We start from the raw sequence: 25,024 nt of genomic DNA, 5'->3' as shown, positions 1-25,024 counted from the left end.
TATCTACAGTATTTGGTATTATCGCCGCGCTCTCGTGGTTAACATTCGGCAGGTCTTTGAGCGGCCTCGTGCATAACATTCGGCAGGTCTTTGAAATTTAATTGCATTATTGTTTTCAATTTCTTGTGTCGCCGCTCCAATCACTCGCCTCAATTTCAATATTGCAACCAATAAGCTGCTTCCATTATTAAATGACACTTACTTGTCTAATCGACGTGGACTAAAACCGAGGTTGCAATGTCTTGTGCTGAGGACGAACATTAAGGTATGTGATTAAAAATTATTATTAAAGAGTTATTATTAAGAGTTAATAAAGCCAGCGTACTCGTATATGATATAATAATAATTATACTAATAATAGCCATTCAACAATATAACAAACTAGTGCTTATTCTTATAGAGGAAGTAGACGTGACGCTTAGAGTGAAACCTACAGAGCAACAATCGGTCGGCAAAATTGTTTTAAAAGCACACCGCACGTTATTGTATGATGCCGACATGTTAAGCATGAGTCCGCGGCGATAACATTTATCATCTTTCAAAATTCTATTGCCATTACTTTCAAACTGTTCACTAAAAACACCAGAGACAAAACGAACAATTGTGTTTACCGCTCTATTTCTACCAGTAGCATGGCGGCGTAAACATGCACAGACTGGTTTCAATTTTGGACAGCACACAAGCGCTCTGTGTGAGTCTAGTATACTATATAACGTCTTTGGAACGCTCTGATGCGAACTCACGGCCTACTTAGCCGTGATGCTAACCAAGACAGCGAGTGTTGTGTTATCGATCAGCTGAAGTCGAGAGCGTTTAGTTCGATCAATTTTGCTGCGAAAGGCGCAGTTATTTGAATGGCAAACCTGCTCTCCCTACATAATTAAAATTAAAACAAAATCTTATACAAGATATTTTCAAAGTAGTTATAATTCTGTGAAATGGTTAACTGGGTGCTCATCAAGCGGTAAATTATCAAGTTGTGTAATCAAGATGTATGGGTAAATTGTAGGTTTAATTGAGGTTTATTTATTTTTAGTTTACGGTATTATATATTTAGGCCTAATAATAATAACAATAATATAATATCATTAATTTGTTTTATATTAACACATTCTTTTTCTGATTAAGTTGTAAATGAAGTAAAAAAAAAGGAATTGGTAATGTTGCTAAATCATAATACATATTATTATTATTATTATTATTATTATTATTATTATTATTATTATTATTATTATTATTATTATTATTATTATTATTATTATTTCTGACTTTCTCCCCCATCGAGAAATAGCACCGCACGCCACTGATTGAAACCGATTGTATGTTTCAGGCTTATGCAGACCAAGCAGTAATGAAGAAGAGTATGATGATGACTATTATCAGAATGATGACGATACGGATTACGAAGGTGAAGATAAAGATGATGACGAGTACAGTGGTCCACCTCCGACAATTACAAGTCATCCTTTAAATCTTGAAGTACACCCTGGAGAAACTGTGGTACTTCCATGTGATACCGTGAATCTGAGTAAGTTATACCTATAGGCTAAGTAATAGTTATGGTCATGGTGATGATTTTCACTTGAAAATGTAACATAAAATATACATAATGTAGGTATTTTAAGTACCGATGCTGTACTCATTTTTTACTTGTAGCAAGTAAAGACATAGGTTTGGAAGTAAATCCCGAAACGACAAAGTAGCCTACCGGTATATGATTATGTCTCGTGACCAGAATATTGTACGAAATGGAAATATAAAAATTGGAAATTTATCCTTTGAAGAGGTGAAAAAATTCAATATCTTGGAGCAACAGTAACAAATATAAATGACACTTGGGAGGAAATTAAACTTAGAATAAATATGGAAAATGCCTGTTATTATTCAGTTGAGAAGCTTTTGTCATCCTGTCTGCTCTCAAAATAGCTTAAAGTTAGAATTTATAAAACAGTTATATTGCCGGTTGTTCTGTATGGTTATGAAACTTGGACTCTCTGTTTGAGAGAGGAACATAGGTTAAGGGTGTTTGAGAATGAGGTGCTTAGGAAAATATTTGGGGCTAAGAAGGATGAACGTACAGGAGAGTGGAGGAAGTTACACAACGCAGAACAGCACCCATTGTAGTCTTCATCTGACATAATTAGGAACATTAAATCCAGACGTTTGAGATGGGCAGGGCATGTAGCACGTATGGACGAATCCAGAAATGCATATATATATATATAGAGTGTTAGTTGGGAGACAGGAGGGAAAAAAGCCTTTGGGAAGGCCGAGACGTAGATGAGAGGATAATATTAAAATGGATTTGAGGGAGGTTGGATATGATGGTAGAGACTGGATTAATCTTGCTCAGGATAGAGACCGATGGCGAGGTTGTGTGAGGGTGACAATGAACCTCCAGGTTCTTTAAAAGCCATAAGTAAGTAAGGTACTGTATTCATTAAACAATTTCCTAATTATCGATTATTTTGAGTGTGTCATTACTTTTAAGTATAATACAGTTGAGTATCGATTATCCAAATACCGATCAACCGAAACATTGGTTAACCGAAAGCATTACAGTCAGCATATTCAAATTTGTGCGTGCGCCATGTAGAAGTTTCGTTAGCGCTGTTTGTGAGATTTGGCTGCAAAAAAACGAGTCTCAGCTCTGAAGCAAAAAACTAAACTGTAGGCGTACTTTAATGGCCGTTTTGAACTTGTCAAACTAGGCTAGTCAGTAAGACATGTGATATAAAATATATGTTATGTAGCCTACAGTTTTGTGTTTAATAACAGTGTTTCTTTGTTTCACACTGCTCCTATGACATCAGTTCAATTTGTATCTGTAAGTGATCGGTTATCCGAAAAAATCAGTTATTCGAACACCTCCCATCCCCAGCTGTTTCGAATAATCGATGCTCTACTGTAGTGGTTTAAAGAATATACTTTGCAACATTATTAAGAATATTAAAACTGAAAGGGAAAACAACATTTTATGATGCAGTGATAGCGTCAGCTCTGATTTATAAAAATGGAACTTCTATTTTAAAAGACATTATCATTAATTTCATTTCTGGATAAATTAATTTTTTAGTAGTTGTGAAACACTATCCAAGTCTGATCTGAATAATAAGCAGTTATATGGAAAGTAACACATCCTGTTTATGAAAATATAGAAAATGACATGTTAGAGAATTTCCCTTGCAAACTTTTTGGGATATTTGTTCTTACTAATGGCGGGTATTTGACTTTTCGTCACCATATGAAACCAGTTGTGTAGACCAATTTACCGACAGAATCGTTGCCCAGAGTATGCCGTAGGAGGCTATGCTATACCCACGATGAGATGAGATGATGGAGATAAGTTGAGATGCCACAGGGGAACTGGAGCTCTCGCCTGTTACCTGGACCACTGGCTTGCCCAACACAAGTTATAAATTGGGTGTACCCCGGAGATCGAACTCGAGTCCACAGGATTATAAGCCCAGCACTCTAGCCACTAGACCTGCGTGGCAGCTATTTTTGGGATAATATTGGTGGGATCAAAATGACTAATGAGCATTCAATTACCATCAGCTCATAAAACAAGATAAGGTGTTCAAATCCACTGTTGCGATCTTCAGTGCAAAGCTGTAAACGACATAATATCATCAGTCTTCACTTATTGTGATCTCTGGATTGAAAGTGGTGGATTTGTGTTCTAATCTTATAGAAGATCAACAGAACTGATGTCATTAAATATATGATTTTGGGAATTCATATAAACATAATTTACTAATCTTTTTGCTGGAATGATAGAAGCAAGAAATTAACAAATGAATAGCTAATAACATGATGGAATAAGAGAATCATTATATATATATATATATATATATATATATATATATATATATATATATATATATATCCCGAACAAAATAGGGCCTATGCTAATCCTTACGGAAATCGACTCATTTCGAAAATGATTGTTAAAATTCTCTGTGGCATAAGCCTACCGTTTATAAGAGCTGCTTATGTTTTCTTACACACATTTTTTTTGTGACATTTGTAAAATAGTAGCTATAAACTTATGTGTCTGCTAGCTTGAGATGGCACAGACATGGCATCACGCGCAATATTCTAGTTGATGGTTCTTTAAGATCTACGCAACTACTGTGTAGGGACTTGGGTAATTAATACCGAACCCCAATTTTTTCAAAGAACTTTTGTTTGTGGGCTATTTTAATTAAACTGATTTTTATCAGAGGGGTTCTTTAAAGAAACAGAGAAAAATTTATATTTAAGTTTGATTATACTGTAGGGAGAGGTTGCCTATATTGTACCACTCTTCAGATGCTGGGTAACTTTCGGTGCTGGACACCAGACTCATTTCACCGGCATTATCACCTTCATTTCATTCAGACGCTAAATAACCTAAGATGTTGATAAAGTGTCGTAAAATAACCTACTAAAATAAAATTAAAAAAACACTTTTCAGTCTTTACCTATTTATTTTGAAATGAAAAGGAATTTTAACTGCATATATTGTTAGACATTCGCACAATACCATGGGACACAAAAAATATATATATATTTCAGATTAAATAATTCAATTGTTTTTAAAAGGCATTATTTAAAACTCTGTGAGCGGTATGATTTATGTGCCCGGTTTCCTAAATCGTACCTAGAGGTTGCTTAAACCGTACCTATTTGTAATAGACACATATAATTTTTAAAATAAGAACTACATCAAAGGCAAGCTACCTGACATGTTATATTAAGTCCAAAAATATATTCTTCAAACTTCAGAATATGTTTATTTCTCTTCTATTTGCCGTGGAAAAGCTGTATTCCTCCCATAGATGGATCATTTGCAGGATAACCCAGATCTCTCTTCATCTTGCCCACCAAATGTCGCTTGAAAGACCCTTTTGGATTTTCGTTCTTACGGCAACATTCATTCAATCCCATTGCTCTGGATCGAAATTCATCCAATGTCTTACGTAAAGCACTTGGTTCCAATTTTCCATTTTCTCGTTTAGCAATTATTCAGAGCTGCCAAGAGTGCCCATGGTAATTAAGTGAGATCACTGGTCAGGAAGAGTGAGAGGATGATCCAGACCTCTCTTCACTTTCCCCATCAAATGTCGCTTGAAAGTCTGTTTTGGAATTTCGTACTTACGGCAACATTCATTCAATCCCACTGCTCCGGATCGAAATTCATCCAATGCCTTAAGTAAAGCACTTGGTTCCCATTTTTCGTATTCTCGTTTGGCAATTATCCAGAACTGTCAAGAGTCCCCATGGTAACTGAGTGAGATCACTGGTGAGTAAGATTGAGATTCAAGGAAAATGAGTGAGACAACAAATTTCTTTTATATATATCATTTACTTCATAATTAATCATTAGCAAACAATTTTTTTTATAATGCAAATTATTTTTATGTAATATTCATCAGTTTTGTGGAAAGCAATAATTCATCAGTTTTGTGAAAAGCAACAGAACACAAAATAAGTTATATATTCCAAATGTTGCACTTATTATTATAAACAATACAAATCTCACTCTTTATTGCATGTGTTTCATTTTACTATTGCGTTACTTTCTTAGCATTAGCCACCACTTCTTTTGGTGGTTCGAATGTGTGGAATGGCTCAGGAATGGCCATTTTAATGGTCAAGACAGATAATAATGTACAAACCACGTTCAATGAAGGTCTGAAAGCTGTTTTATTTTTCTTTATCATAGAAAAAAACACGTTCTTCACCAGCATTAGATTGTGGAATTATCAAAACCAATTTTGCAGCCTTAGATATCTTCTTGTGCCTTACTTCTCCATTTGCTAGTTTCATCTGAGATAAGTACGTCCAAATTACATCCATTCGGTAAATATACCGACTTACTTGCTCTTCATCTTGGACTTCAGCACTTTCCAATACATCTCAGGGATACTGTCATGTTTTAAAATTTTGTCATCCACAAATGGGTGAGATTTTAGCTTGCGTGCGTGTGAGCGTGAGATCAGCCTCGAATACGAGTGTCTCACGCACTTGGCAAGTCTGCATTATCTATTCTGAAATTTAAAAATATTATGTATCTAATGTTAATTGTTCACGTTGCCAAAATTGTACTGGTATGATATGAGCAACCTTTTAAAGGTGTGATTTAGAAAACTAACACTCCAAACAATTCAGATTATAACTTAAACAGAGCTGTGACTATTTTTACAGTTTAAATCATGCAAACAATCTTATATGTTAGGTGTAATAAAATACATTCATTAAACTAATTTAATCTTTCAATAAAAGCTTATGAAAGAGTACCAGTAACAAAATCTTATATGAGAAATCAGAACTTTATTAAGCACGATTTAATACAACTATTGCCTTGGGTGAAAGGTGGGAAACTTAATGAGTGTCAGTTTCTATTTGTATTTCATGAAAAGTTTCCCAGATGGTTCCTGCATGCAATACTTTCCTCAATATTAATAGTGGTAAGATTTTGGCGCCGGTACGATTTAGGCTACTTTCCCCTATCTACTGTATACACTATATGGATTATATATTAATTATTTTTATTGCACGTGATGCTTTCATGTACACAACTTATGAATGTGTATCTAACCTTTTAACTCTAAAAAGGGTATACACTTATTAATTAAAATTTTGCTTCTCCGAAATGTCAGCCCACTTTATTTCGGTCAGCAGAGGTTTTGCTGCATTTTTTATTTATTTATTTATTTGTTTATTTATTTATAGTTGTATTTATTTACTTATTCCTATGTTTATTTATTTACTTATTTATTCATTCATTTAGTCATTCATTCGTTTATTTATTTAGTTGTTTATTTATTTATATATTTGTTTATTTATTTAATTCTATTATATATTTTGTTTTATGTTACAGCTCGAATGTTGGAAGTCTTCTCACTCATATGGAAGACAGACAGCAGAATTCTTTTTCTTGACAAGATTCAGCAAGCACCCATTGATACTCGCATTACATACAACAGCCATAATAACTCCCTTGTTATCACAAATGTGAATGCTAGTGATTCTGGACACTATATATGTAGCTATAGTGTTCTACCGAAGAGTGTGGAGGTGATGCATACTCTCAACGTTTTTGGTAAGTTTAAAAGCTGCATCTTGTACTTTCGATTATTATTTTATTCTTATTTCATATTATAAGAGTAACACTTAGTAATTCTGAAACCAAAGGTCTGACAACGGCCAACACGCATGGAGTTTAAAGTTAAGCGTGTGTGAGCAAAAGTAGACATCATTCTCTTATGAGGCGCTCAGTGCACAAATGACCCAACTCACAAAATTATATTTTCACTTTATCTCTTTGTAACAGTACGTGAAGTGCAGTGCACAATAAAAAAATGGTGCTCAAATCTTATGGAAAAACTGGGAATGATATTTAGGCTGATTTACACTTCGAAGAGAATAAGATGAGGAGCTCTTTAAAGCAACTAACTCAATATGCAAATTTTATGGGTTGGCGCATTTGTGCACTTAGCACCTCTTATGGTCTGGCTCACCATGTCAGAAAACTTGAGCCACCCCTACACTAGTAGGAGGCATCATATAATAATAATAATAATAATAATAATAATAATAATAATAATAATAATAATAATAATAATAATAATCATCTTCATCAATTCAAAATATGCACCTATTTCTGGAAGACCGGTACAAGATCCACAGTCAGAGGGAAATTGTGCCCAAATCTATAGTCCGGGTCAGCTTACTTCATACCCTAAGGGTGAAACCTAACCATTTTTCCCCCATTACTACGTATGCTAGTGGATTGTGGTGATTTTCTAGTTTGCAGGTTGAATTTTCTTTTGCCAACTTCGTTTCGAATTTCGATACTGACAAATAAGTTATAAATGGTAGTGATTTTGTAACTGGTGTATTGGTAGCTGAGACAAATATCGACAATATTTGTCGGTACTGGAGTTCCATGAAATTAAAATTGCATTAGCCTAGATTTCTGAGCCATTACTGGAAGCTAGTGAAATTTGAACATACTAATAATTAATTAATATCAATATTAATATTAATACATAATAGTTATTTTATGTATTGCATTGTGGTTATAGGTAATTCAAGACTATAGCCAGGTAAGTTTTCGGAATTAATCATTTCATGTGGTCAAACAAAATAGGTATATTTTTAGGTTAGGTCTCGTGAGTCAATTTTTTAATCAAACCAATGAATTTCGTATTGCCAGACAAAATACTTGACATGTTGATCCCTTTCTCGTATAGTTTGCCAACGAAAATAAGTTGCAAATTATTGAATTATTTAGAATAACCTTCCAACAAAGTACGGTAAGTAATTTAGTACGTAGGATCATGTGATAACTGGTAACAGTTGGCAACATTGACAAAACGGCAATATTTGCTGTTTAGGAACTGTTCTTATGTGATCCTCACACGTGAAGTCTGTAGAATGTAATATTTCATATGCTGTATGAAACTTGTTACAATATTATATCTGGCGTGTCTATACCTGGCAAGAGCTAATGTTTGTTACTTTTAGTAACAAAGGCGAGATATTTCTCTCTTATCATTAATAATTTGAAACATACTTGTGGTATAGCATAATGTAAACAACACACAAAATATAAATGAGTGAGAATTTAATTAAAGAATTGATTAAACTGATATAAAATCATAACACAACAAATATTGGAGGCTATAATTATAGCACAAAGTGAAATATTGATGACAATACTAATGAATAAAGACATTGTCTCATGAGTGTCATAAGACCCAATATGATATACAGACTGGCCCAATTATAACAAAAACATGACTGTGAGCGAATGAAAAAGTGACATGTTAGAATTTAAAATTTAAGAATAAAGACCTGAAATGGAATCCTAAGGTGATTAATGAACCACTTATCCGACTCCCATTCACTAATCCCAGCGATGTATATTAAAAGCTAAGAAAAACAAAAGAAAGTGCCTGGAAAGGAAATGTAGAGAATTGTAGTTAGTAATGTACCAATGCTTCCAGGGTGAAATACTGCATTAGAAGTGGGATAGGAATCACAACTGCTATTGCAAACGGGTAGAAGTAGAATGGGAATAGCAAATGTGAAAGAAGTGAAGTACGGGATGATTTGCTAGCTAAAGACTCCAAACTTTTGCCTATAAAATTGTAATGGTTGTGTTGAAAATTTATAAGAACATACCTTCAATCAGTGGCGTAGTGTCAGGGGAGACAGAGATGTCTACTCTGTCTTCCCTGACACTACACCACTGGTCTATCGTCTACCATTTCTACCCAAAAGTCACGGAATGATTCATACTACAGGTGTCTGTTATAATTTTTTATGTTATTTTTGAATTTCTAAACAGTTTATTTTAACTTCTGATAAAGTAAATAAAATTCCGTGTAACCTACTTTAGACGCCTCAGAAATAAGTTTCCTGCAGCAATGGTGGATACTGCATTGGGGTAGACAGAACACGATTTGTCTCTCCTGTCCTGTGCGCAAGACCACCTTCTTCCCTCACATACAAAACTTCACGTACCCAGCTCGCAGGTGGCTAGACTTGTCTATCCCGGTTTATACAGTGCATTGATACGACATTGTTCCCTTCCAGCGAGGTTATTTCTTGTGCTGCAGTTTTCAACAATCTCTATCGAATATGGAAAGAGACCAGGTGATGATCGGCATGAAAAATATGACTTTTGATTCTGATGGTTTTCTTAAAAGCAATTCTTTGTTGTCTTTAACATTAAACAGAAGCTGAACTTAAGTCTAAAATAAATAGACAATCTTCAGTTAAATTTGTCCCAAAAAGACTATGACTAGAAAATGTCAATGTCTTTGGTACTCTAAATATAGATGGCTCTGTGGTTTTGAGCAGGTGAAGAACTTGGAGTCCTATTGGTTCTTCTGCAGTAAAAAAACTTTAAAGTAAAAGCTATAAAGTATGGAGGGAGAAAGAATATTAATCTTTAGGAGCTGTGCATCAATTATAGTGGCCAGCTAGTATTATGGTCATGATGTGATATAATACGTTATAAATTATATGTTATATATAAAATACGTTGATATTCTTTAATTTTATGCAATATTAAGGACGTTGCACTTGATTAAAACAATAAAAAAAATCTTTGTAATGTTTTTTTTTTCTTTTCTTAAAAAAGGAGCAAAATCATTTCAACTGCAGTCAACTGAAACCTCGTCAGCTTCTATGCGTACCATTACACCGATTGCTTTACATGGGCCCTCCCCATCCCAGGCTATTTTTGCTTATAACTTTCGACTCAGTCATTTCTGGACCAGGGTTCCTTATCTCAAATTGATACATGTGCCCTTCCCCATCATCCCTGAAAGTTTGTAACACTAGCCCGGAAACACCCTGTATAATTGTATAATTTATAATTTTTTATATCAATTTAATCTGGCATAGCTCAGGCTGCAGGCAAGTTAGCCTGCTTATCCTGAATTGTGCTCGGGCTTTGATTTGATTCCTGCTTGGGTTGATTAGGCCTGTGTATTTCTTTTTTTGAAATTTTCTCTAACTGTAAAGCGAATATTAAGTAATGAAGTAAATCCACAGCTTCATGTCGCCAAATACCTTCTCGCTATTACCATTTCCATCAACGCTAAATAATCTAGTAATTAATTAATCGTTAAATGACCAACTTAAAAATACTTTTATTTATATTACTTTAATACATTTTTGAGCTCTTAGTTACTCATTGTAAGCAAAATATGTATTCTTCCGCACTCCTGCAATTAGTAGTTTCTTAATGGTAGTATTGTACATATTAAAATTGTCATTTTCGCGTGATGGTATAATAAAGATGGCACAATCACGTACTTTGCTACTATTCAGCTTTGTAAACGACTTATTAATAGAGAAACTCAACTATGAAGCTGTTAGTAATTTATTCACTTTTCTCAAGGTATCTCTCATCGATTGTTCTCAACTATCCAATTGCATCTCTTGTACCTTTTCCCTTTCTGAAGCCGAATTGCTTTTCTTCCAACTCTCCTCTCATTTTAGAATGCAAACATCGATTCAATATTCACAAGACAATCTTCTCGAATGTGATATCAAGCTGATAGTCTTGAACTATTTATATTTCTTGGCATTATTATTATTTTTTTGGTATTAGCAGCAACACTCTCCCTGTGAAATCTTTCTTATATATTTCGTTGCATAATAATAGAATTTTCTTCTTGTTTTCGTCCAAGAATTTCACTAATTCAGTGGGGATTCCATCAACTCCTGTTACTTTCCCATTCTTCATTTCCTAAAGCATTAGCTCAACTTTTTCTCTTAGAATCGAAAATCAATTTTTGTCTTCTGATACGGTTGCTTCATCTTCTATAGCTAAGCTATCTGGACGATTACCTGTGTGATATAGCTTTTCTACGTACTTCTTCTTGTTTGTTATTTCATTGCCAATTTCGTCTTCTATCAATGGCTTTCTAGTTATTTGTTAAGTCCAAACATAAGCCTATTATTTCGCGACATATTAAATCATGTCAACCTTTTCTCTCTAAATTCTCTATTTCTTTATGCTTCTATTTCATCAGTCTGCCTTCGCCTTGTCAGTTTATCTTCTTAGTTCATTGTTTATTTTCCTGAAGTTTCTTCTACCTTCTTCTGTGTTGATGTTTTACATTTTCTCCTTTCCTCAGTGTCTTCTCCAACATTCTTCATGTAAGCAAAGTTTCTTAATACTCATACCTTATCTGTATCTTATTGTTTCTTCTGCTGTTATCTGTATACAGCTTTTATACGAGTCCACTATTCATTACTATTTTCAGGTACAAATTCTGATTTAGCGACTTTCTCTTGAAAATTTGCTTAACATTTTTCTCATTTCCTCTTTGTTATTTAGTTTTTCCATGTTCAGTTTCTTCATCACGTCTCTTCACCTTGTCTTCTTCAGACGAATATATATTTTGCCTATCAGTAGGACATGACCTTAGTTAATATTCGCTCGTGATAGAGTCTGCATTTTTTAAACAATTTCCAAATATTTCGTATACTAATATAAATACGAGGTGCTTCAAAAAGTAAGGTAACAAGAACTCTAATGGACAAACTTTATTTCACAGAAAGATATACTGATATACAGTAATAGGACACTGGTACGCATTACTTTTCAATATACTTGTCAAACATTTGATCCAATGGTGGACCAAGGCATTGATGTCAGTATAGAAGAAATCTGCATCAGTCTCTGAAGCCACATCATGACGGCTTGCTGAATGGCCGTACCAGTGTTGAATTGCTTACCACCCAGGTGCTTCTTCAATGGTCCGAAAAGATGGAAATCACTGGGTTCCAGGTCAGGGCTGTATGGAGGATGTTCCAGTATATCCCACCAGAAGCGTCCTAACATTTCACGTGTGCTGTTAGCTCGTTTTCTGCGAATTACCTACCGCAAATGCCCCAGTGTGTGACTAACTGGCGGCATTCACTGTTGCTCCCTTGGTGAAGAAATCACATCATTGTGGTCCGAAAAGACCTTGTCATAACTTTCTTCGGGAATGGAGCTGTTCGGAATTTCTTCTGAGGTGGGAACAATGCGTGTTTCCATGGTATGCACTTCTACATCGGCCATGTTTCCTTGGGCGCAGTCATCTTGCAACTGGTATTGCCAGGGTTTGACGCAACATATGCGCCATCTAATAAGCTATGGTCTGTTGCTGTGGTTATGGCGGAAAATTAGAAATAGAAGGGGAATATGTCACTTGTGAGAGCTCTTTTTACCTTACTTTTTTAATCACCCTTGTAGTATAACTATCTAATATTGCTTTTCAACTCTTTGGCATGTCCACGTGTATCTTCTTCTTTTATGTTGTTAGAATAGTGTATTTCCAGTAGTCATTGCATTCCTTTTATAGAAATTCTCCATGATTTCTTTTTCCCAATCCATATTTTCCAACTGCTCTTCCATTTTATTCTTGTCCTGCCACTGCGTTCCAATCGTCCACTAGGATTATGCATGGCCCTTTCTCATTCTCAACTATCTCTTCTATCTTGTCATAGCTTCCTTGTTAGCTATGAGGCATGTAAATTAGCTCTAGTACTAAGTCAATTTTCTTCTCTAGTAGTCTCACTATTATTATTCGGTCATCTACATAATGCATTGAAATCACATTTTCTTTTACACGTGGTTACACACCAACGCTATGACTTTCTTTGCATTCACCATTTGAATAAAACACCGAAATTCATCACTCAGCAACTCACCACTGTTTTTCCACCTTACTTGTGATATTCCTACTACGTCCACTCTGTTTCTTCTCATTTCTTCTTTCATGTTTTGCAGGAGAGTTCTCACATTCCATGTTCCAATCCTCAATCTTCTTTTCTTCTTTCACTGAGTTGCGTCATAGTGTGTCCTTCTGCAGTATCCTCCTCCAGGATATCCGACTGAGGAATAATTTACATCCGGAACCTTTTACAATGGAAAGACTTATCATGCCATGTTTGCAGTTTTTCTTGGGAAAGTTAAATGCGATAGCTTTCCGTTGCTTTCCTCACACTGTTCTCCCTTTTTCTTATTTGAAGAGGTTTCAGGGGGCCCAGTGTGGAGATGAGGAAAGTGGATTTGACTAATTAGGCTCTCCAAATTTCACCGAAATTCACTGCAGTAAAAACACTGTACCATCATATTTACAGCTTCGTGAGATTATGTCACGAAGGATCTGGAGAGACTGTCAATCCTTGTGACAAACAAAGCAGTAAACAACGCTGAGCAAGTAGGGCTCGAATAGGCCTTTTCTGTCTTTCAAATACCAATATTTTCAAGCGAAAAGTAGACCCATATAAAAAGATACTACCGTCTCTCTGTCATTCTTACTCTCTGCAGTTTTTATTAGAAACATGTGTATGTTAGTGAAGGAATACCTTTATAAAATTATTAATGTGATTACGTAACAATCTTATGTTCTAGCACCAGCAAAAATTAAGAGTATTGAGCCAGCTGGAGGTATATTTGACAAAGGATCACAACTCACCTTGAAATGCAATGTAACTGGATATCCCCGTCCTGAAATCACATGGAAGAAATTGGTGAGTACATTGCAATCAAAATCAACTAAAATAATTTTATATTTCTGTACCATTCATGTGTTATTTATTTCATACAGAAACTCTGAACTGTTACATTTTCATAACAAATTTTAATTTGTATACCTGAACTAGCCTATGTTGTCCTTAACAGGGTTATTCACGAAGTTTTACCTCCACTAATGGAGCATTTTCCTGAAGTGATTTGGAACATACAGTGAAACCTGTCTTTGCTGTCACTTCATTTAAATGGCTACCTGGCCAAAAGGCCAATTTTCTCTGGAACCAATTGGATTTTCCATAAGATCAATACAAATTCTCTCTTTATTTAGCGACCACCTCATGCGCCGGCCAGTGGCCAGCATCTATTTGGATTGGAACCTGACTATAACAGTCACTGTCCAACAAAAAATCTTTTCATGGGTACTGTCTGACCTACTTTTTCGATGGTTAGAGGACAGGAAGGAATATCACGAGGACAATAGCTAAGTGTACAACAGTACACTCTCCATATCTTGGGGTTAGTTGGTTACTGTTTTATGACTCTTTTGTTATTTTCCACTCCGACCCTGCACAGGTATAAATTCTTACTTGTTTTTAAAGTATTGAAACACGGACTTTTTCTATCGAAAATGTCACAGTATGTTTTAGGTCAGTAGTTAACCATTAGAATTTTTATATTTTTTTCTCCTCTTTCTATCTTTCTCTATTTGGACCAGCTTTTACAAATTTTTCTTCTTTTCATTCAGTTGATTCAGAGGAACTGTGAAGTTAGTGTGAGAGAAAAATCATGTCTAACAATAAACCTAGAGTGGCGTTAAGTTTAGAGGTGAGACGAAAAATGGTTGAAGAAAGTGAGAAGGGAACATCTGCGAGAAAAATTGCAGAAATATTCAAATGTGGAAGGACACAAATAAACGGTATAATTAAGAATAAAGGTCAAATATTAAAAGAATGGGAGAAAAATATGCGTGATGGCCAAAAAGGAAGAGAGAATCTGTGTTTATTAATGTTAATGATTTCGTTTGCGAATGGTTCAAGTGTGCGAGGGTGAAGAAATTGCCAGTAAGTGGGTCTATGATTCAAGAGAAAGCTCTTGAAATTGCCAAATAACTCAATATAAGCAATTTTGTTGCTAGTAATGGGTGGTTAGAGTTCTTTAGAAAACGGCATAACATTGCATTTCGTTCTGTGTCTGGTGAAGGAGGTGACATTTCAACCAATGTTATTGAAGAATGGAAAAAATAGACTGCCTTCAATTCTTGCGGAATATGAACTCAGAGACATTTACAATGTTGACAAAACAGGTTTTTTTCAGGACCCTCCCTAACAGAACTTTAAGTTTTAAGAAAAAAAAAAGGAGTGTAAAGGGGGGAAGTTGGCAAAAGACAGAATAACCTTGCTCTTTTGTTGTAATGCTGCAGGAGAAAAAGCACTCTTAATGATAGGGAAATCGTTGAAACCGAGATGTGTGAATAATGTTGACATGGACTTATTGGGAGTGAAGTTGACTGCCAACAATAAAGCTTGGATGACATCATCATTGTTTGAGAATTAGCTATGCGATAACGACAAAATCGCAATGCGATCCGTAAAATTGGTGTTTCTTCTCCCAAATACGACATCACACCTCCAGCCCCTTGATCAAGGTATTATCCAGTCATTTAAACTGTGGTACCGCAAGTGAGTTTTGAAAAGGCTAGTTGCAAGAATGAAAGAGGTTGACATTAATATGCACGATTGTTTTACGCGCACAGTAGTAAAAAGTCAATGAAATTCAGTATTTTCACGCTGATTCATAAAAATCCGCAACCTTAATCAAGCGGCCACCTAATAAAACTGCCATTTTACAAGGCAACTTCAGATAGCCACTTTAGACAGGTTTCACTGTATTTTCCTAATAAAACGTTTTCTTATCTCACATAATTCAGGAATAATCATTGATTTTTTTTAAACATGTTGATATGAACAAAGCTCTCAAATGTTAGTGCATGCGCTTACTTTGCAATGCATGGAGAGTCATTTGCCACATGTTCAGTTGAAGGTCATACGAGTACATTGTGGAGTTAGTTATCTCAAGATGTCGTATAAACTTACAACTGAGGAATACGCCCATATAGTATTTATTTTGTGTGTGTATGTGTGTGTGCGTTTTTTTTTTTTTTTTGCAACAACTGTTGTGCCGAATAACATCACTGTTATCCTAATCGTAGAATTCCGAATCCTAAGAATATTGGTGGAACATTTACACTCTAAGGTAAACTGGTTCACGCCCCAGTATTCGTATCCAGTATGTTAGATGTAAACAACATGATGTAGCAGAAGAAGAAAACATTCTCAACACTGTACAAGGCAGTTCTTGAAGTTCAACAAGACAGTTCTGTACCTGGTTAAACAGAAATGGTAGAAACTTTTACCGCTCTATTATGTTCACTTATGAGTCACAATTCGCACAGGATGGCATTAATAACATTCATGAATGGACAGATATTAACCCTAAAGCCATGGAGAAAACGTATTTTCAACATCGATTTAGTGTAAATGTTTTTGTTGTTGTTGTTTTCTAATGCCAGGCGTTTGACAATAAAGTCATTTGACCTCTTGCACTCCAATATTTTTCGAAGATATTATCATGACCAGTGTAAATGTATGGCGTGGTGTTCTGTATGATCAGCTGATAGGACCATTAATTTTATCGGAAACTTAAATGGTTACATGTACCTACACTTTCTACAAAACGAATTGTCACAGTTACTAGATGATGTTCCTCTTGCAACAGACTTTGTATGCACTTCCAACTTGATGGACTGCCTGCTCATTTCACCCTCGCCGTGAGAGATTATCTAAACCAGTATTTCCCACACTCCCTTGATTGCCTATGGGGGTGGATGAAGGGATTTTGTGTACCAGGTTAAGGTAAACACAAGTGAAGAATTAATTGTGCACATTATGAATGCCGCAGCTATTGTCAGGAACAGTCCTGATATGTTAAGAAATGTGACACGCTTGCTTCAAAACTGTGTGACCAAGTGTGTTCAAGTAGGAGGAGACATGTTTGAAAATCTCTTGTAAAACTAAGAGTAGATGAGCAGAATGAAGTTCACAACAAGTAAGCATTCACAAAAATGGGAACAGTATCCATTTTTTTTGTAATGTCGTCAATCATCTGATATTTTCTTGTGCTCCGAACTCTTCTTCCATTCACCATTCCTTCCAGTGCATGTTTCTGCTCCACACAATGTCATATTCCATACTAAGCACTTCACTAATCTGTTCCTTAGTTTTTTTTTCCAGAGGTCCGCAGAAGATGCTCCTTTTTCTATTAAAAGCTTCCTTGGCCATTGCTATTCTTTTTTTGACTTCCTGGCAGCACCTCATGTTACTGCTCATAGTACACTCCAAGTAGCCTATTTGAAGCTGTCCACTTGCTCTAGTGCCTCATTTCGAATTCGCACGTTTATCTCCTTTATTTCTCGTTCGACAACAATGGGGTGTTCTTATTGTCTGAATTTATCTTCATCTCAAATTAATTATGTAATCTTAGTTATTTTAAAATTTACTGTATTTTTATTATGTACTTTCCCGCTATTAGTATGCATAGAGTGATAACATGTTTTAATTATTAAATTTAGAAATATCAACAACTGCCCTTCCAATTTTAGAAGCCACGAGCCGCCACTACTGACAGTATATTTGATTATGCTCCCAGTCATTTCTATCAAATTTACACCATAAATTTGTGCGTTAATGCTTACAATATTGCTGTGGTACCTGAAAAAAATATGTCTTCAAATATGTGGAAAGCAGTTAATAATTTTAAAACTTTTGTTAGATTATGAAATAGCATTACATAATGCTGCCAAATTTAATTTTCCCAGTGTTAAATGAAATTTACGGTATGTAATTTTAAGACAGAGTTGACTTAGGATATAATATTAAAAAAGAGCTCTAAAAAAATGATATTCGAAAGTGGATAAATCTTTGTGGTCTTTCCTATTTACCAGCATCAGAGATATCAGATGTTTTTGCAGAGTGCCCTCCGGTTAGTGATTGTTTTGAATTTCTTCATTATATTCTGGAAAACTTTACTGCAATATCAATATGTACAGCAATTTCGAACTATAAATGGAGCAGAATATTACCACAGTGGACTGCAGCATAAATTTTGTAAGACATATCCACCTAGCTTCTGGTCACAGATGCATTAAAATAAACACATAAGCTACAGATGAGGTACTAAAATCGAAAAATAGAAATGGGAAGGACAGTGAAAAAAGTGGAATAGACAAACACGCAAGGAACTATTCATCTTGAATCAATATGAACAAAACACTTCGAACAAGATATTCCTTCCTTATACATTACTTTAGGAACATGGGATATCGAGAATAGATGAGCACAGATTTAATTTTCATTAGAGTGTTGCCATGTGATCAAATGGAAAAATCAACAACTGCCCTTCCAATTTTAGAAGCCACGACCTGCCACTGCTGACGTGCTGACGGTACATTTGATTATGCTCCCAGTCATTTCTATAAAATTTACACCATAAATTCGTGTGTTAATAAATAATAGTTATAATATTCCTGAAGTTATTGTTTTTTTGCTAATACTATCTCCAAATATGCGGAAAGCTGTTAATCATTTCAAAACTTTTGTTAAATTATGAAATAGCATCACATAATGCTGCCAAATTTAATTTTTCCAGTGTTAAAATTACATACCGTAAATTTCATTTAAGACAGGTAGCTTAGGAATTAATGTATCAAAGAAAGAGCGCCGAAAAAAAAAAGCTGAAATAAAAAAAGTACAGTAATTGAAGTACGACGAAATGACCAATTGTCATTTTTCTTTTAAGCCGACCCAGTTCATTTCAACCTTCTGCGCTCCCTAGCTAGTTCCTTGAGCACATCATTTTCATTCACAGAAGTTTTTCACCTATGTAGGCTTATGTTCATGAGAGCCAGTCCATTAAGGTGCTCCTCCCCTGTGCTGGTAAGCCTACATTTTCTCAGTGTGAAAATGACCTTTCAGGAGTATGAGTAGGTACAGGGAGAATTTCCATTATTGTGAACAGGCTGTGTATTACTTTTTATAAATGCAAAATTTTACGATAATATGAAAATCATAAAAGCGCACTGGTGCTGCTCGGCCTCGAAAATAGTACCTTGGTGCCGCCAGGACTGAAATACACTCTTGTATCACCCTTATATACAAGCAGATAATTTAACATGCCGGTAGGTCTGTCTAGTGTAAAGTGTTCATATGAAGATAGTAAATTCTCCTTAATCTGATTCTACATCCCTTTCCAGAATTTTAATACGATGAGCCACAGTTGAATTCATATAATGTACCGTACAATATTATTTTACAAACATTTATTCATTGTGTTTTTGAAGAGAGTATAAGTAGTGTATTTTCTCTTTCTTTTCTATTAGGGAAGGCACAGGGTTCCTGATACAACTATCCTCTCTACGAATGATGCCATCGTGTTTGACTCCATTGAACGATTCGATTCTGGAACTTATGAATGTATTGCTAGGAATGACCAAGGGCCTGAAGTCTCATCCACAGTTAATATTCGAGTACACTGTAAGTATCAGAATCTTATATTTAAATTGGTGGACTATTTGGTAACTGAATATAGAGATGTTTGACAGTGACCTTGAACAAACTAATCTTCTATTATCCTAGAGAGAAGGTGGTGGAGTAGAGGAAATACGGTCAGTATATGATGAGGAGGTCATATATCATTTCAATATGCCACACATAGTGACAAGTGCTGTTTCTGCAATCCCCCATTCAAATGATATGCTGTAGGTTATTATCTTGTGTTAGAATTTATAATGATTTAGATCAGGCAACTTTATCAAATGTTTTTTTGAGGTCAACGAAGACAGTGAGGGTTTTCGTGTTAAAATCTCTCTGTTTCTCTATAAAAATTTTTATTGTGAAATAGCCATCACAAAAGGATTATCTCTTTCGGATTTTTAATTTTTAATTATCGACAATATTTCATCCTTTGTGATATTTTTTGTTTGATTATTATTAGGATATTGCATTGGGAGATCATGTCCGTCATGGGTCCATAGTTCCTGTGAAATTAATAAATTTTTTTAGTTTACCTAGCAGTAAGATAAAGTCCACTATAATTCACTATAGCCTTCGTCTAGGGTTCCTTCTAACAAATGGCTACTTTGATCTATGTTCATTATAGATGCCTCCTGCCAGTAGCCAGAGTTGAAGTGTGATCAGTAGGTGTTGCAGAGCTGGATGTGGAATGAAATCGTTAATTTTTGTGTATCTTTCATCAAAAATACCTATAAATGCTGTTAATACATAGCAGTTCAATTTTCTACGTAAATGTTATTTTTTGGTCCTACAGAATATATCTGTTATGGTGACAATTAATATTAGAAGAGAAAAATTCGCTCTGGTGCTGGGGATCGAACTCGGGTCCTTAGTTCTACGTACCAAGCACTCTCACGATTGAGCTATGCCTAAGTCAATCCACAGCACCGGATCGAACTCCCCTCCTCCATTGTTTTTCCCTTTGTGGCCTGACTCCAAGTTAGGCATGTATGTTGACATTTTATATTAAGTCAACTACCATTATACAAGGAGTGCACTCAGTTGAGTGACTTGGTGGCCAGGATTCCACAGTAATCTGTACAAAAGTATGCACTGCTGCTAGAACAATCTACGTAAAGATTATTTTTTGGTCCTACATAATATATCTGTTATGGTAACAATTAATATTAGAGGAGAAAAATTCGCTCCGGTGACAGGGATCGAACCCGGGTCCTTGGTTCTACGTACCAAGCACTCTCACCATTGAGCTACGCCGAAGTCCAATCCACAGGATACATGCCCACCTTGGAGTCAGGTCACAAAGGGAAAAACACTGGAGGAGGGGAGTTCGATCCGGTGCTGTGGATTGGACTTCGGCATAGCTCAATGGTGAGAGCACTTGGTACGTAGAACCATATTAAATATTAATATTAATAAATATTAATGTTAATATTAAACATTAATTCAATTTTCTCTTGTTTAGACTCGTATGTGATATGTTGTTGTTGTTGTTGTTTTCTAATGCCAGGCATTTGACAATAAAGTCATTTGACCTCTTGCACTCCAATATTTTTCAAAGATATTATCATGACCAGCCACTGAAGCACAGATTTTGAGGTGTTCCGAATCCATTTCTTGGTTTGAGTTGCACAATGGGCAGTTAGGGGACTGATATATTCCAATTCTATGCAGGTGTTTGGCCAAACAATCATGGCCTATTGCCAATCTAAGGCCCGGTTGCAGAAACACCGATCAAAATATGATTGGCAATCAAGGAGGGTTTGATTGGCCATCAGTTCTATTTCTGTTGCAGAAAGAACAATCAGTGTTTGATCGGAGATCAGTCTTCCATCAGATTTGATCAACAGATTTTTGCTGGTTAAGTCACTGATCATCGATCAAGCAGGCTATTTATGTTGTTCTGTTTATAATGCAGTTACTGTAATTATATAGTAAATAGTTATAGCGTAACAATATTGTTTTCGACATAATGGATTCTTCTGATGAAGAAATTTTAAATGAAAAAAATATTATTAAGAAGAAGGCGTTTCCGTGATAGACATGAATTGTTTTTATGTACAATGACAGAGAATTTGAGCAAAGATTTAGGTTAAGTAAGGATTCCTGTGTTTTGTTACTTTCAAAAATTGAAACAAATATATGCAGACAGACAAATCGAAACCTTCCACTTTCTCCTATGAACCAAGTCCTAATAATGCTGAGATTTTATGTTGTTGGAATTTTTCAGGCGGTCTTGGGTTGTCTTGTTAGGGTTCACAAATCAACTATTTGCCGAGTAGTTAGGAATGTTACGTATGAAACTGCTTTGTTATGGCAGGGTCTCATAAATCCTCAAACTTCAAACAAGGAACGATTTGAAATCCAGAGAGAATTTTCAGCCATGTCAGGATTTCCAAGAGTAGCCTAATATTGGTTGTATAGGCTGCTCACATCCCCATCCAATCACCTGGTTGAAATGATGCCGAACTTTATCGAAATAAAAAAGGTTTCTTTTCTGTGAATATACAGGCAATATGTAGTCTACACCATCATTGAAATTCTGGAATGTTGTAGCCCGTTGGCAGGGTTCTACACATGACAACACAATATTTTTAAAGAGTAGGTTACGAGCTCCATTTGTAAACAGAGAGATGGGAAATGGAATTATTTTGGGTTATGGAGGCTATGCATATTCCAATTTCTTGTCGACTCCCCTAGCAAATCCCACAACAGAAGCCCCCTCACGTTTATTTTTGTTTCACTATATTGTAGTCTATATACAAATAGAATCCGCCTGTTTCTTTTCTACAAAAAGCAACAAAACAGCAAAACATTCACTTGAGCAATCACTTGTTTTCCTAGTCACCGCCCACTTGATGCATTCGTTTTGCGACTTTTAAAGAGCATCAAATTGGCTATGGTTGCTAAATAGCGCTGTTGTCAAATGGATTTCTTTCTCAAATCAGCAATTAGTAAATTGAGACAAGTTGATTGGAGATTCACGTTTGTGCAACGCAATGAACAATCAAATAAATCAGACATCAACTGATTGGCGATCAGGGACTGATTTGATTTGCATTTCTGCAACCGGGCCTAAATGCAGCTACAGACGATTTTCGTGGTAAATCGGGAATTAGCTGTGGATTCTGATGCAGAGAGTTCCATTTTTTCCCTTATGATTGTGTTATCAAATTTTGTTTGTTGAAGTCTAAGTATGTAGATTTAATAAATCTTATCACAGAGTAATATGTAGATTTAGTAACAGGTCTGTAAGTAGCAATGCTGCCCTTCTTTGCTAAAGCATCCGCATTCTCGTTTCCCAGGATTCCACAATGGGATGGTATCCAATGGAATACAATTCTTTTATTGAGTGATATTAATTGAGAGAGCATTTTAGTTATTTCTGCTGTTTCAGATGAAGGTGTGTGTTTAGAGACTATTGATAGAATAGCTGCTTTGGAGTCTGACAATATAACTGCATTCTTAAATTTATTGATGTGGCATAGAAGATTCCTTAGACTTTCACTTACTGCAATGATTTCACCATCAAAACTTGTTGTTCCATATCCAAGAGATCTATAAAGTGAGAAGAGACAGCACGTAACACCTGCACCGGCACCTTGTTCTCTGGAGATCAAGGATCCGTCGGTGTACAAATGAAGCCAGTTTTGTGGAGGATATCTAATATTAATTGTCTCTAAAGACAATTGTTTCAGTATTTCAGTGTTTACTTCCAGTGGCGGCTCGTGAACTTGTGGATTGGGAGAGCTGCAGTAGATTTTGGTACATACAAATTTCACTTCTTGATACCATTACTAATGTCTGTGGCATCAATTTTTAATCGCTAAAAAAAAAAAAAAAAAAAAAAAAAACTAATACCATCGATTTCAGTCTGAATTTCAGATCGGCAGACACTCAACTTGCAATCTACCAGTTCATTCTGAATTGTCTTAGAATTACCTTTAAACAGTGGCATGTTCCAAATGATTTTTGAGAGACTCGTTTAGATTACCCACGAAATACACCAGAGTCCTTCGAATCGTTTTTTCATCATGTCCCCTAAGGGGAAGTTCATATTGGCCACAAAATTTGATACAATAAATATTTTTTTAAATAATTTCACGATTTTTTCTCACCTCTTGATTATGTTTGAGAATGTTTGTTCTGTTCGTTTCACTTAATTGCGCAGCAATATTTGTTTTGCCTAACATAGCCAATGAAACAACATTTTTCAGGTGAGATTGCGAAGATTCGTGCTTTTTAATTTTTAGGGGCAAATGTCCTAAATCTGTCACACCACTCCTAATCTATGCAGTATCATCACCGAAGAGGAGGCAACCACAAATGCTCACCGTAAATGTCATTATTATACTTCCTTACATATATGCACTATTTCGGCTGGAAGAAGCTTGAGTAAGATTTAAGTTGGGTAACGAACGACCCTTCAATTTCACTTCATTACATCAATTTTCTCCGCAAGGGAAAGTTGAGAAAAATAAAATTACCGTAATATTCTGTAATTCACACACACTCATGCTTGCACATTTGCACTGGTTAAGTTACGGTACTAAGACGTCACACCAAAGCAACACTCAGATAATATACTGATGGTCAACAATTTTCTAAAACTGGAAAAGAAGTCTCTTTCGTATTTTACGTGCTATATCAAAAGGATTATACTCGTGCAATCATTTTGAGTTAAGGCAAATATTAGGTTCTGCTGGAGGCTGGATATATACGTAATAATAAAACAAATGAGAATATTAATTTCGTTATATTAACTCGATAAGATTCTACAACAATAAGTATGTGAAGAGAAAATAAAAATTTTGTCATTAAGTTTCAAGGGAATAGAGAATCCATTTACGTAGCATTACAATAGCGGTGTGGGCCTTATCTCTACCAGGTTAAATAAATAAATACTAATACTTTGAATGCAGTGTCAATTCCAGTACAGTCCACGTGCAAAAAGATAATGTATAAGATAATAGTACATATTCCCGGCCAGATGAAATATAAAGCAATTTACCAGTAAAAGCTGTAACAATTCTTCTACAAATTAAAATAAATATTATTTTTATTTTCCTGTCAAAGCAGGGAGTGCTGCAGCTCCGCAGCTCTTATGGGCGAGCCGCCCCTGTTTACTTCTGATTTCAGTATTTCTTCTGTTAAATTTAGATTATATTCTATATTTAATAGAGCTAAAGGGTTTGGTTTAATTTGTAAGTTTTCTTTTAAATTCGGGATATTGATTTTCTGTTTTAATTCTTGAACCATGGATATGAAACTTTTTTGAGTTTTCAATCTACAGAGAGGACTGTATGAATGCTAATTGTTTCCTGGTAATCTGATAAGTTTTTCATATTGAATCAGTGCTTTTTCTTCTATTGTCATTTTGATGCTATTAATATTAGTGAGG

At 35.3% G+C, this 25,024-nt stretch overlaps 1 protein-coding gene across 2 annotated transcripts in view; it reads left to right on the top strand.

The window, feature by feature from the left end:
• LOC138700194 (neurotrimin-like) overlaps window positions 1–25,024 on the top strand; it is a 712,090-nt gene that overhangs the window by 597,947 nt on the left and 89,119 nt on the right. For both annotated transcript variants that reach the window (XM_069826628.1, XM_069826627.1), the window contains exons 2-5: window positions 1,331–1,528; window positions 6,869–7,090; window positions 13,919–14,037; window positions 19,473–19,626. In XM_069826628.1, the coding sequence (XP_069682729.1) occupies window positions 1,331–1,528; window positions 6,869–7,090; window positions 13,919–14,037; window positions 19,473–19,626 (693 nt within the window). The remainder of the gene's footprint in view (window positions 1–1,330; window positions 1,529–6,868; window positions 7,091–13,918; window positions 14,038–19,472; window positions 19,627–25,024) is intronic.

Source organism: Periplaneta americana, chromosome 5 (genome assembly GCF_040183065.1).
Source record: "Periplaneta americana isolate PAMFEO1 chromosome 5, P.americana_PAMFEO1_priV1, whole genome shotgun sequence".
Taxonomy (NCBI): domain Eukaryota; kingdom Metazoa; phylum Arthropoda; class Insecta; order Blattodea; family Blattidae; genus Periplaneta; species Periplaneta americana.
Note: the sequence above shows the minus strand (reverse complement) of the source record. Positions and strands in the feature narration are given on the sequence as shown.